At 36.9% G+C, this 12948-nt stretch overlaps 1 protein-coding gene across 7 annotated transcripts in view; it reads right to left on the reverse strand.

Moving 5' to 3' along the window:
* The window catches only part of CDC14B (cell division cycle 14B), a 48329-nt gene that overhangs the window by 10055 nt on the left and 25326 nt on the right, over positions 1-12948 (reverse strand). For 5 of the 7 annotated variants that reach the window (XM_075527016.1, XM_075527015.1, XM_075527012.1 and 2 more), the window contains exons 6-12: positions 11294-11360; positions 9783-9845; positions 8775-8862; positions 8208-8438; positions 6280-6418; positions 5995-6148; positions 5105-5205 (exon numbers count right to left, since the gene is read on the reverse strand). In XM_075527016.1, the coding sequence (XP_075383131.1) occupies positions 5105-5205; positions 5995-6148; positions 6280-6418; positions 8208-8438; positions 8775-8862; positions 9783-9845; positions 11294-11360 (843 nt within the window). Of the gene's footprint in view, positions 1-2440; positions 2587-5104; positions 5206-5994; positions 6149-6279; positions 6419-8207; positions 8439-8774; positions 8863-9782; positions 9846-11293; positions 11361-12948 lie in introns of all 7 variants that reach the window. The other 2 variants (XM_075527013.1, XM_075527014.1) reach the window with 1 other exon arrangement.

Consider the following 12948-nt stretch of genomic DNA (forward strand, 5'->3'; position numbering starts at 1 on the left):
TAATCTGTAATGGAAGCATTACTTGGTAGTTCTGAACCTAATATACTCCTGAACACCACACTAGTTTATACACTACTTTCTTATTCAAGCTAATATATTGGCCTTTAAACAAATCAAAACCTGCTTAAATGGAACAGTGTTTGGGTCAGTAGCACCATCTTTTAAATAGTTCACAACTTTTTTTCACCATTGAACTCAGAGTGGGGGGGGGACGGGGACGGGGACGACAGGTACGCCACCAGGACACAAAAGCCCAAACCCCACAAGCCAAGACAAAATCCACAAAACTTGAAATGCCAGCAAGGTAATAGATCTTGGAGAGAAATCAATCCACACAACAAGCTTTTTTAAAATAAAAATGATTACAGTATCGTAGAGGGATGAGGTGAAGAGAGGTTACATAGGAGCATGTCTTCTCTGACCTGCGATGGGCTTTTTATACTTGCCAAGGCTACCTGTTTTATGAGGTCTGTCAAATGCAATATTGCTTTCTCCTTCATCACCTCATGATTTTTAGGAAAATAGGCCTGACACCTCTACCACTGTTCCAAGTCATTGATACACAACAAGTGACTGATACTCGTCAGTCTACAAGGCTCCAGCCAACAGGACTGCCAGGCTAGCCCAGAGAGATTCATGATCCTGATTGATAATTTGATCTCTTAAAACACAAGGGACACTAGCTACATAATAGAGAGAATGTTAGTCTAGCCTTTAAGAAAAGCTTAAGCGTTTTCTCTTCCCAGACATAGACCAACATTGTATGACTGTCAATCCTGGATATGAGGCAGCAGCACCAGTAACCCAATTGCTTGCATTGTGACACATTTACCAACATCAAACAGTCTTTTCTCTTTTCCTCTAGCAAGGGAGTTTTTAAACGGAACACAGAAACCGTAAGAGAAAGAAAGGATGATAGTTGAGTGAAACTGATCTTACAGTACAGGAAAACAAAGGACAGATTGTTTAATTTTTTTAACAAGTGTTTTAAGTTTAGCTTTTTAGTCTGTGTTTGGAAATCTGAGGTCTGACTTCTGGAAAACACAGAGACAAGAAACACTGCTCATTTCAGTGTAAAACTTTGAAAACAAGCCTCTCATTTTCTTTGACAAAGTTAGGTACCAATGAAAAAAAACCCCACAGCTAAAGTGATCTTTAGTTTTGTTTTTTTTTCTCCAAAAGAATAGATTAAGATGACTTCAGCTAAGGCTACTAGGATAACTAAGTTGTCCACAAGTCTCCCAGTTCTCATTCTTTAGTTATTAGTTCATTTACTTTAGCAGAAAGAATCCCACGATTTCTAAAAGTGCGGACAAAAAGTTGCAAGGCCAAAGGCAGAAGGATAGAAACTCCTAACCTTAATGTTCTGCCAGGAGAGGATGCCTTTTCTTTCTTAGTACTCTGGTGTAAAACACTTTTTCTGACCTATTTTTTCTCTGAGAGCACCAAAGTTTCAAGCATTCACCCAAAGTAACCATTTCGCTTTGAGGTGGTTGTGGAGGAACAGCTTCAGGGAGACATAGTAGCAAGCAAAAGTTCCTGTTTGGCTTTCCTGGCAGTTCTGTGTGCTGCTGAAGTTTTGTTTGGCCAAAAGATGGAAGCTGTTTGATGAAAACATTGCACCTTTTAAGTGGAAGCGAGGCACAGCAATCACGGCAGCCACTCTGACAAAAGCGGAGTAGAGAAAGAGTGAAAACTGTACTCAAGGAACTAGTATGTTTTTCATGCTTTACTCAGCTCCTGAATCCAAGTGACAGAAAGAAGGGATTTAACTAGTATCATAAAGCTCTATAAAAAATAATTGAGAACGAAAGAAGATGAAACCAGATTGGCTGGGTAAACAAGTGAGCCTTGACCTAATACTGCAACCTGCCTCATCTTCTGTTATGTTAAAAAGGAAAAACGAAGTCCCATTTTACTGCCTCTTATGGCATATAATATTATAATCTCTCAGTAAAAACAAAGACCTGCCCGCATTTCTAACAAATTCTAATTCCTGGCATTTCACGTGAGTAAAACCATCCTTTGGGAAACTAAGCTCCTTTGCAAGTTCATGAATTTCAAAGTAAAACTGGAGCTAATGTCTTCATTTGCAATATGCAAAGGATAGGATCATATTTTAAAGCAGTACTTTTTCCTTTTTATAAATATAGTTTTGCTTATATAGTTTTGCATATTTGCAGGAGCATGCAGAGAAGAAAAGCTTCAAAATTATAAATTATCCTAATTATAAAAGCTCTGCACCTTTTTGTATTGCAAGCCAGCCATAAAAATCACTCAGTTATTCCAAATAATATATACAAAAATACAACAAAGCCAGAGCAGTGAAATTTACTCTTGCAACAAAGCCAGTAAGAAACATGATATGAAAACATGCATTTATGAGACATACTAGACAGAAAGTGTGAGCTATTGTAGAGAAATGGAATGGGACACTTACACAGTGGCTCTCTCTCAGGGGGTCCTGATGGTTACTATGTTCTTAAACCATCTAGACAGAATAGCAGGCTGGGCAGAAGGGAGCCACATACAATCCACCAGATGACAATGCTACACAGTGTAGACACCAGCATAGCTAGGAGCCATCTAAAAAAGGGGTTGGAGGGGGAGGAAAAGATGAACAAAAATTCAAAAGCAAAAGCTATTGGTGCATTTCAGCTTGTTTCAAGTTCTTCAAAAGCACATTGCTCTATAACCTTTGCCAAGCATTTTCTTACTTTCTATGACTGTAACAATCCATGCAACCATAAATTGCCAAATGTAGTATCCATGTGTTGCTGGAATCAAAGCAAATTTTCTGAAATCCTCACTAAAGTAATCTATTCCAAAGAAAGCCTGTATCACTCTTTTGAAAAGTACATGCTGGAGCAGTACACCTCTGACCACTTGCTGCCATCTCTTAACACAGTTTGATCAGCCTGTATTCACACATCCTACTTCACAATTGTGTGTTTTAATACTAAAACATTAGATCAGAGCCTGATCAGTTTGTAGGAACAAACAATTTATGTAAACACCCAGATAGTGGGGTATATTACCTTCCTGTGTTCAAAGTAGCAAAAGCTAATTCATAATCCTTTGCCAAAGGTGCAGAATATTGCTAATTAGAACATACACAAAGTATCCACTCATCAAAGCATACAGAGTTTATACAACCAACTTCAATAAACATTAACAAACGTTATACACAAATCCCTTGCGACTTAAATGTAAGCAATGCTTCTAGCTCTCAAAGACTGTAATTGTCCCAGCTTCTGGTGCTCTTATTTTGCCTTTTTTTTTCTTTTCTGTGAAATAAAACTACATAGAGGATTTAGAAGCTTCTTTTTGTTTGCTTAGATAAAATTAATTTCACTGCAAGATTAATTATTTTTACCAGTCTGAACTAAAAGGGAAAAAGACTGACACGTCTTCTAGCAGGGAAGACTTCTGACTCAGGTAGGGCAGCTAAATATTCCTAGTGATATTTTGGTTTAATAATAGTAACACAAAGAATGTAAGAAGTTATACATTCATTTTCCACCAAATTATTTCAGTACAAGCTGCAAACCATACAAGTAACTCAGGGGAACAGGAGGAGGGAAATTCCAACTCCCTGTGCCACAATCACACTATAAAAAAACCTGTAAGCTCTAGATCAATTATTTTAATTCTACAGAAATACAAGCTAATTAGTTTTAATTAGAGCAGTCATGTTGCAGAATGCTTCATGAACGGAATAATATTTTAATAGGTGATAGGCTTTTTATAGTTGATAGGCTCCAAATAGATTATCATACAGTTTACATTCATTCTATGGAATGTACAATAAATGAGCTCTTTCACAACCTTTATTACATGACTTAAAAGTACCTTTTATGAAAAAATATTATGAAGTGGAAACTAAGGCACTATGTGCCTTAGAAACTAACGTGCAAGGTAGCTGTTTTGTACTGTGGTATTTCAGGTAACTGAGGTGATGTATTTGGGGTTTTTCTTAATCTCAGTTGGGTACAGGCTTTGTTCTGAATCTGTTGTTTCTTATATGATTGCCTGTGTAGATGATGAGCATGAACAAAAGAGAATCATTTAAAATAAAAGCAAAATTCATACATAGCAATGTGTGAGGGTTTCCAAAGACATATTCCTTTACCTTCAGCACATTCTTACTACATACCTCTCACTTTTTCTAAAAGTCTGATGACACTGTTTGGTCTTAAAAAAATTAAAAGGAAAAAAAAAAAAGGCCAGCAGCTAGCAGCATCGTCACCTACGGAAAGACAGCACAACAAAAGCCAAGTTTCCTCTGACTCTGGTGCTGTGTTATTTGCAAAAATCTGACAGCCAGTGGTCACCATTCCTTTCCTAGCAATCAAATGAGATCCAGATATGTCTTGCAAGTCTTGCATTCACTTGTAGTTTATTTAAGGGCAGACAGAAAGTTTTTCTACCTACAGTTGCTACAAGCTACAACAGATGAAAAGGTGACGAAGACCTTTCTTTTACAGGTGGTGTTCCAGTACTTGTCTAAAACAAAGAGACTAACATACCAAGTTCCCTGACAGAAATGCACTCCTTTTGAATTTATTTACTGAAATAGTGCTACTCCCTGCCTTCCAGATTTACCAGCCATTATCCCAAAGCCCACAGAATTTAGGGAAAGTTCCTCTCCAAGGAAGAGGAAATGAAAGGAAACTAAAAATTATTCTTTCAACTCTTCCTGGGTAGCTGACTTTACTTCAAAAAACAGCGTGTACCTTATTTCAGCCAATCAAACACCACCACACGGAGCCATAGTCTTCCATTTTTATACTACCACAGGAAAGACAACGGAATTTTGTGATTAAACAAAAAGTAAAGAACTCAGAAATACTATGGGAGCTTGTAAAGCGCAGACTACTGGAATCACAAACAACGCAGAAAACTAGAAATTGAGTAATGCAGTTCTTTAGCCAAGTTCTCCTGCCTCCTTAGTGCTCACCAAGCCTTCAGAGAAACGGTAATGTCATGCTAGTTTTAAATGAGTGAAAGCAGCCTTGGCAATAAACTTGGGGACAAAGGGAAGTATGCATAAAGAAGATGATAAAAGTATTTCTGGCATTTATACATTCGGAAACTGACTTACGTTAGCGGAGATGCAGTTGGAGCTTTTGCCTGCCTCCTACTTTTCAGAGCACGAAGCTTATCACCTTGTGTTACACAGTTTGTTTCATCTTCATCACTGTACTGGATAAGTAGAGGCAGGGAAGGGATAAACAAAGATTAAAATATAGACACTTAGACATTTAAGAACTAACCTTATTTTAAATCTTAAAGTTAGAATTATCCCAACAGGAAAGTTTGCCAGCATAAAATCAAAGGAAATTCACGTGCATAAATACAAATCTGTTCTTTCCAGTTTCCTCTTTGCTGCTTTTAAACCTGTAAACCCTTAAGTTGCGTCATGAACTACATGCATCAGAATGTTAGACAACATTTTGTCTTTTAAACAGTGGAAACATATATATGATATATGTGATAACAAATCTTTGCTTCGGTACAGCACAATCTTCACTCAAGTACAGCATTTCCCTCCTTGACTTGCCTTTTTAAAACAGCAGTACCATTTTTTTAAAAGGCAGCATCAAAAGGTATTATAGAAGTTGCAATTACTTAGAAACTAAAAAGAGCAAAAACCCTTTCATCCCTTCCCTTTAAACACACACAATGAAGTAACAGACAATCCAAAACAAAATCAGTGGTTTTGATTGCAAATTGTGAGTACTTTTTTGTTCTAATATTTACCTAATTACTAAAGTATGATAAGGATGCTCCTACTTCACCTGTGTACTGCACTTCGTTTTTCATACTTGCTGTCCATAACTTTTCCCCCACCATATCCCGTGATACAAAAAGGGCCAACAGAAAAAGAATCTGATTAACATAGTTTTAGTGTACCCACAGGTTTGTTCAGAACCTGAGAGATTCTCAACAGCAGTTACAACTTTTACAAGAGCACAATATTCGGATGGTTACCAATTCAATGTCCTTTCGGATGGTTCTCCTGATTCTTGTGTCATTAATTGAAATATCATCTACTCCTGACAGAATTCTTGTTACAGCAATTTTAGGTTTTCCTTTCAACTTTGCATGGAAAATATCTCCTTCTGTCCAAAGTTCTGCCTGTTTGCTATCATAACATGAAAAAAAAAAGCCCAAAACACAACAAATTAACACCAAAGATTATTAAGTGTACAATAAACGAAGAAGAAAGAGACATCTAGATCTATTTTTTAAATAATTTCTAGTCAATCTACTTACTCCATCAGGAAGTGTTGTTGTGGTCCAATCACTGAACCAGGTCTATTTATTCTAATCCAGGCAATAGTTTCAGCAGCTGTCATCCGATAATGCTTCATAATATAACAGGCAATAAGTGTGCCAGTTCGTCCAAGCCCAGCTGTGTAAGATAAAAGAATGGCTTCTTTTATATACCCATCTTCATCTGGAATCTGCTGTAGCTATAGACATTGTTACTTGGACAAATAGTTACTTGCCTAGTTTATTAAACAAACCTGTTACTGATCAAACTTGGTAAGTGCAACTCACCTTTTGAATTTTTTTTTCCATATACAAGGTTACTAACACATTGTTCACATGTTTTTTGAGTGAGGTAACCTTCCAAAGCCAGTGACTTTACAACGATCTGTAAGACTATCTATCTTTATTTACTTATCTATCTATGAATAAGTACATAGGTGTAAGAATGTTTTTATACATGGAATAAAACAGCTGGCTTTTTTCCAAAATTCTCAAAGCACCTTCTTGCAAATTGATCATACATTGCACTGAAACCAGTTGCTCTTCCAGTCCCTCCTCTAACTAATCACTTACTTTAGTTCCCAAGGAAAAGACAAATTTTGCAGTAAGCAAGTCTGGGTACTAGCTGACACAGGCAAAAAGTACTCCAGAATGAGGAACCTTCTTTGCAATGGCCCTCAAAACAGTTCTATTTACTTTGGGAAACATGAGAAGGAAAGGAGGACAGCTCCAGCTAAGTGGTTCCTCTCCTTGATCACTTGCTGTGTATGTCAAACCACACATCACCTTCTCTCATTTAACACGTGACTGATCAACACCAGTGTAAAATCTTCAGTATAGCCCAATAGCCAAGACAACCACACAGCACTTTCCATGCCTTGCCCAGCTTTAAGAACAGGCTACAGCATACTACTCTTTCTCAAGAGTAAGAGCAGGTTGAGGAACATAAGGTAGTCTAGACACCATTAGTGTGATAAATATCAAAGAACATCTTAATCTGAATGAAAACAAAGCACTTCTACCACTGATACTCAATATTCAGGCATAATCAATTAAGTGATATGCCCGAATTTATCACCTCAGTGGAGAATAAGAGTATGCACTTGCTTCCCAACAGTCAAGATGAAGTTTTTACCAATTCTTCCACTTCACAGTATAATCCTGTTAAACATGCAGCAAATGGATCGCAGGTGCAGGAACAAAAATGCAGTCTTTGCAGGTCCCAGGCAAATGGGTTAAGAAAAGGCCTTTCTCCTTCAATCACAGTATTATCAGGTAGGCTAGTGAGGCAAAGTTTGTGGAGAACAAATGCCTGATAGACTTAAATATGGCGTGGGAAGGGAAACATAGTCACTCTAGAACCACAGAAAACTGTATCTTTATAGTAGCTGCATTGGTCATGCTCTGAAGATCTTTTCCTTGGCAGTCTAACTCTGGAGGAACTGATATTCAGAGCATGCCCAATGTAGCTAGTATAAAGGGTTTCTGAGGGATTTCTGTGGTTCTGGAAGAACACTCATACTTTATGAGGAGTCTCCTCAAAAAGCTGCATTGATATTTTCAAAAGTTTATGACTTGGTATATTTAACCGTGCATTTTCAGAAAGACCTACAAACCTTGCCAGGACTTCAAATTCCTGCTCAAAAGCACCCTTTGAAAGTGCTAACACTTTCTAGAAGAAAGGGCTGTTAATATTGGCAAGCTCACTTTCCCCAATCTCATTCTTGGAAACAGCTGGGAAGATTTTTCTGGAACTTAAAAAAATTAGAAGATGAAGTACAGAACAGAAGCACAGAAAGAATTTGTATGGAAAAGCTGCAGTTTGGCAGAAATGTTAATAACTAGATATAATGGAATTATAGTGCAAAATACCTCAGGAACTGTAACTATAAGCATCACTTGTAATATAAACTTTTTTTACACTATACCTTTGCAATGAACGGCTATAACACCTTCAGCATTTTCACAAATATTTAGAAATGTTTTAACTATAGTATCACTAGGTGTGCTTCCATCAGCAAAGAAGAGGTCAAAATGCTCAAATCCAGCATCTGTAAATCGTTTGGCATCATAGAGTTTTTTGTTGAGGCGTATTATAGTGGTGACCTTATGTTTCCTGAAGTATGGGAAATAAGCCTCTGGAGCATGGTGGGGATAGCCTATTTGAAACAAGAAGGGGAAAAAAAAAAGAAGAGTAAGGCTCAAACTGCAGAAATAAACACAGACTCAAAAACAAGAGATGAAAACACTTTCAAAATAGAACTCATCTTCAACAAAGAAATAGACTAACTGAAAATGGAATTTTAACATAATCACCTAGGTCAGATACAATTAAACCAAGCATTAAAATTTTACTGCCAGGGTTCTTATAAAAGAAAAAGAGCCAAGGAAAAAACACACTGTTTGAGGAAAAATTTTTAAAGCTCGTTCTTACTGATAACAATCAATTAAGAAAGCAGTGGGCTTGTGTCCCCCACCTCCTTTTTTAAGCATACCATTTTCAATTTTACTTCTTGAATGAGGTCCACTGAAGGCAATGAATTTGTTTGGTATTATCCAGTTAAAATCTCCATTTTCTGCTCTCTGTCAAGAGAAAATGCTTGGTTTATCATTATCCCTGTATTTTCAGGCTTTTCCTTATTGTTTCAAAATACATGCTAGACAGTGATGTACAATTTTTGCCAACAGAAGTTATGTTAGTTGCCTGCTTTCTGTTCCATCAGGAGGATGCCAGATGCTCTCAACCTCACTTTTCTTGCCTGTTCTCCTCTTTCTAAATTACAGTTTTAGAACAACACAACTGATGCCCTTCAGATGAAGGGAAACTTCCAATTTTAATTTTTTTTATAGGTTTCTAAATTATGACCTTGGCCTTATCTCTGTTCACAATTTAAATCATGATTTTTTAGATTCTAAAAACACTTAATTTTCTCTTTACAGATAACTGGCAGCTTTGCGCTTCTGAGACTGCATATAGTCAAGAGCTGCAGTCCTTCATTGTCACAACCATTTCCCACACCCCAAAGTGAATTTTATAGGCCTGGAGTTCCCCAGCCCTGTTTTCCTTCTTTACCTCAAAGAATGTTATTATACCTTTGCCATGTGTTCACAGACACATACTTTAATTGCTCTCCAGAATTCACTTAGACTTGGACTCGTATGCCCTTGAGTTTCTCATCAAGACTCCTTGAGAATATGCATGATCTCTAAAAGGTGGACAAATTCCCACTCCCCTATCATCTTCCAGGGCTTTAGTAATAATGGAAAAAAGTATTTATTTCCATTTTGCTTTCTGCTTTACCCCCCATGTTTGAGGCTGACTATGCTTAAATCTGAATTTTAATATTCTCTCTCTGACCACACACCTTTATTTAACAGTCAAAGTTTAAAGAGACAAAACAGAAATGGAACCTAATACTACAAAAAAAATAGCACATATTATAAACAATCCTCTTAGCATTAGTAACAGCAAACAAATCAGAAGATTGATACTGAACACTTACTTCATAATGCTCATATTCATTTACATCAAATGTATCAAAATCCAGGAAACCATAGTGCAAAGCCTAAAATTCAGAATACAGTTTTTAACAAAGACAACATCTTTTCAATGAGGACAGTTTATCACTCTCTTAGGTTACTGAAAGCCCCTTAACACCTGTTCTACTGTTTCAGAGAGACTTCTTCGTATATTTGAAAAAATGCAGATCAACTCAGTCTTGGTTCAAAACCGATTCGTAAATTTTAATGTAAGTGAAGTTAGACAAGCAAATCCACTCTTTTCGTTTTCATCGAATCACTACAAAATTCCAGACTACAGAAGCATTCAGTCTTTTTATTACTGCTAGTAGTACAAAATAAAAAGGAGAAAAATAACTAGCAAAAATTATCTATTGAAATTATGAGTACATTCTAAAGTCTGCATTCAAGGATTGCAAGTATTTTTGTGCATGAATGCTATTCGCTCTCATTACGATGCTAATATCTTCATTGGTTTAAAATTGTTTGCAGATACACAGTCCTAAGCAGACACTAGTGTGGTCCCCGATGTCCCGTAATTATCCACAACCATTATATTTAATACTGTATAAAAAATGTAATCATTTGGGTAACTGGCAGTTTACACACTTGTTAAATCAGGAAGCACAAACACAGATAACCCCGTATCTCCAGATATTTAAAATACTACATTCTAATCTCCTCTTTCACTGCATAATCTTCTGTAGTTTTCCTTGGTGTTCACCGGTACTAAGAAGAATAGCAATTCACCTCTCTTGGCATACAAGCAGCCACTGCCAAAACATCCAAAAAAGCTGAAAATCACAAATCTGCGAGAAGCTGGCTTAATCAGTAAAAACACCAGTATTTGGCAGAGACACCCACAATACAAAAGACAGTACTAGTGTGGAGAGCTGCAGAATTCCCCATTTCACTATTCATACAGACTAAAAAGAATGCATATAAATTCTTCTGTCCTTCAATGCCACGTTACTTCACCATTGTATTGCTATAAAACACCACATTATGATAATTTGTAGTTAAAAAAAAAAAAAGCACCTGCCACCTAATATTTGTTCTATTTGCATTATTAAAGCAAAACTTGAAGTCATTAGCACATGCTGCAAATGCCTAAAAAGTATCACTAACCAACTCAATAACACTTTCAAAGGCTATATTCAGCCTAAAATGTAACACCAGGGGGGCATATAATAAACCTATCACAGAACTCTTAGGGATTAGAGGTGTGAATGACTGTCCTGAAAAATTACATAAATAAAACTCAAAATTCCCTCTTTAAAATCTTCACTAGTTGATTATATAAGGTATTGGTCAATGTCTATGGATGCTGTATCTAGAAGTTTTGTTACAATGAATAATACATAATAAACTAGGCAACAATCAGAAAATCTGCTACTGCAAAGCTCTAACTGGATCCTAGATTCCTAAGCCGCCTTTTTCTGCTGGGCAATATTTAGCTGACTTTTTGCAATACGAAAAATATTGTTTTACTGACCTTGTTTATTGCATGAAAACAGTCCAGCAATGTCAGATGAAAACTGCAAGTACCAAAGGAAGCATCCCTGTAAGATATGATGACCCAAACGGTAAAATTATCTCTTTTTAATCCAAGTGAAAACAACTGAAGAATTTCTCTAAAACACCTTTAAAAAATTGCTTTAAGATAATTACTATTATAGTGAAATAATTATGTTAAATGATTACTTCATTTCCCCCACCTTGCATCTTACAATAATAACAAAACATAAAATAAGTTACGTTAACAGATGATCCAAGAGTAAGATTACTCCAGTTATAGTTTTGGTAAAGCTGACATGTTCAATTTCTGACGTGAACACTGAAACTGGTATGTTTCAGTGTTCATGTCAACAAAGAACAGACAAGACAAACTCCTTGTGGCAAAAGCTAATGCCTAAATTAGTATCATAGTCTAACATACACTCTTAGAACATTTTCTTCTGAAGTACACTTTCAAAAAAGTCAAATTTTAATACACTGCAAATATTTTCTTCAAACTCAATTTAAAAGAAAAAAGATGCTGCACACATGCGTTCTATGTATACGTGAACAGCATCTTCTTACTAAAACTGTCAAGACACACATTTGTGTAGATATATTAAGAGACTTTCCTTAAGATGCATAAAATAGTTTATGCTTAAACATGAGGAGAAACTGGTTTTCATTAAAACCCCTTCTTTCAATTACAATTTTTTAAATTCTGTTGATCCAAGAATGGCATCTTCTTAGTATGTGGCCATTATTAGATTCTGTAAGCACTGTAGAGTAAGCATTCTACAGGAATACTATAGTCCAAGTCAAAAAATAAATTTAAACTGAATCGACATCAAAGAATATTATGTCTTGGCAGAACACCTTCTTTTGAGACCATGTAGCACTCATCAGCAGAGAACCATTAATGTTTCAAAAAAATAAAAATATATCATGTTTAAATTTCAACTGAGAGGAGGAAGAACTTCTGAAGAACCTGGATGGCTGCCTCTACAATTTGTTGGTATCCTTTTCCTCCCTAATGAATCAGTGTGAAAGGTGGGGAAAAAAAACAGCAGGAGAAGGAAATAACAGAACCCCATTCGGTTAAAAGAGAGGACAGGTAAAGGTGACATTGTAGTGGGAGTTTGTTAGGCCACCTGACCAGGAAGAACAAGTGGATCAGGCTCTCGACAGACAGATAGGAGCAGCCGCGCATTTGCAGACCCTTGTCCTCATGGGAACTGCAACCACTCTGATATCCGTTGGAGGGACAACACAGCAGGACATAAGCAATCCAGGAAGTTCCTGCAAGGAACTGGTGACAACTTCCTCCTCCAAGTGATACAGCAGCCAATGAGGAACAGTCCTCTGCTGGACATCATACTCACCAACAAGGAGGTGCTCATTGGGAATGTAAAAGTCAAAAGCAGCCTTGGTTGCAGTGACTATGAGATGGTGGAGTTCAGGATCCTGAGGGCAGGGAGGAGGGTGAAAAGCAAGCTGACAACCCTGGACTTCAGGAGAGCAGACTTTGGCCTCTTCAAAGATCTGCTTGGAAGAGACTCATGGGATAAGGCCCTGGAAGGAAGAAGGGCCCAGGAAAGCTGGTTAATGTTCAGGGATCACCCCCTTCAAGCTTAAGAGCAGTCCATCCCAATG

Source organism: Mycteria americana, chromosome Z (assembly GCF_035582795.1).
Source record: "Mycteria americana isolate JAX WOST 10 ecotype Jacksonville Zoo and Gardens chromosome Z, USCA_MyAme_1.0, whole genome shotgun sequence".
In the NCBI taxonomy this organism is placed as follows: Eukaryota; Metazoa; Chordata; class Aves; order Ciconiiformes; family Ciconiidae; genus Mycteria; species Mycteria americana.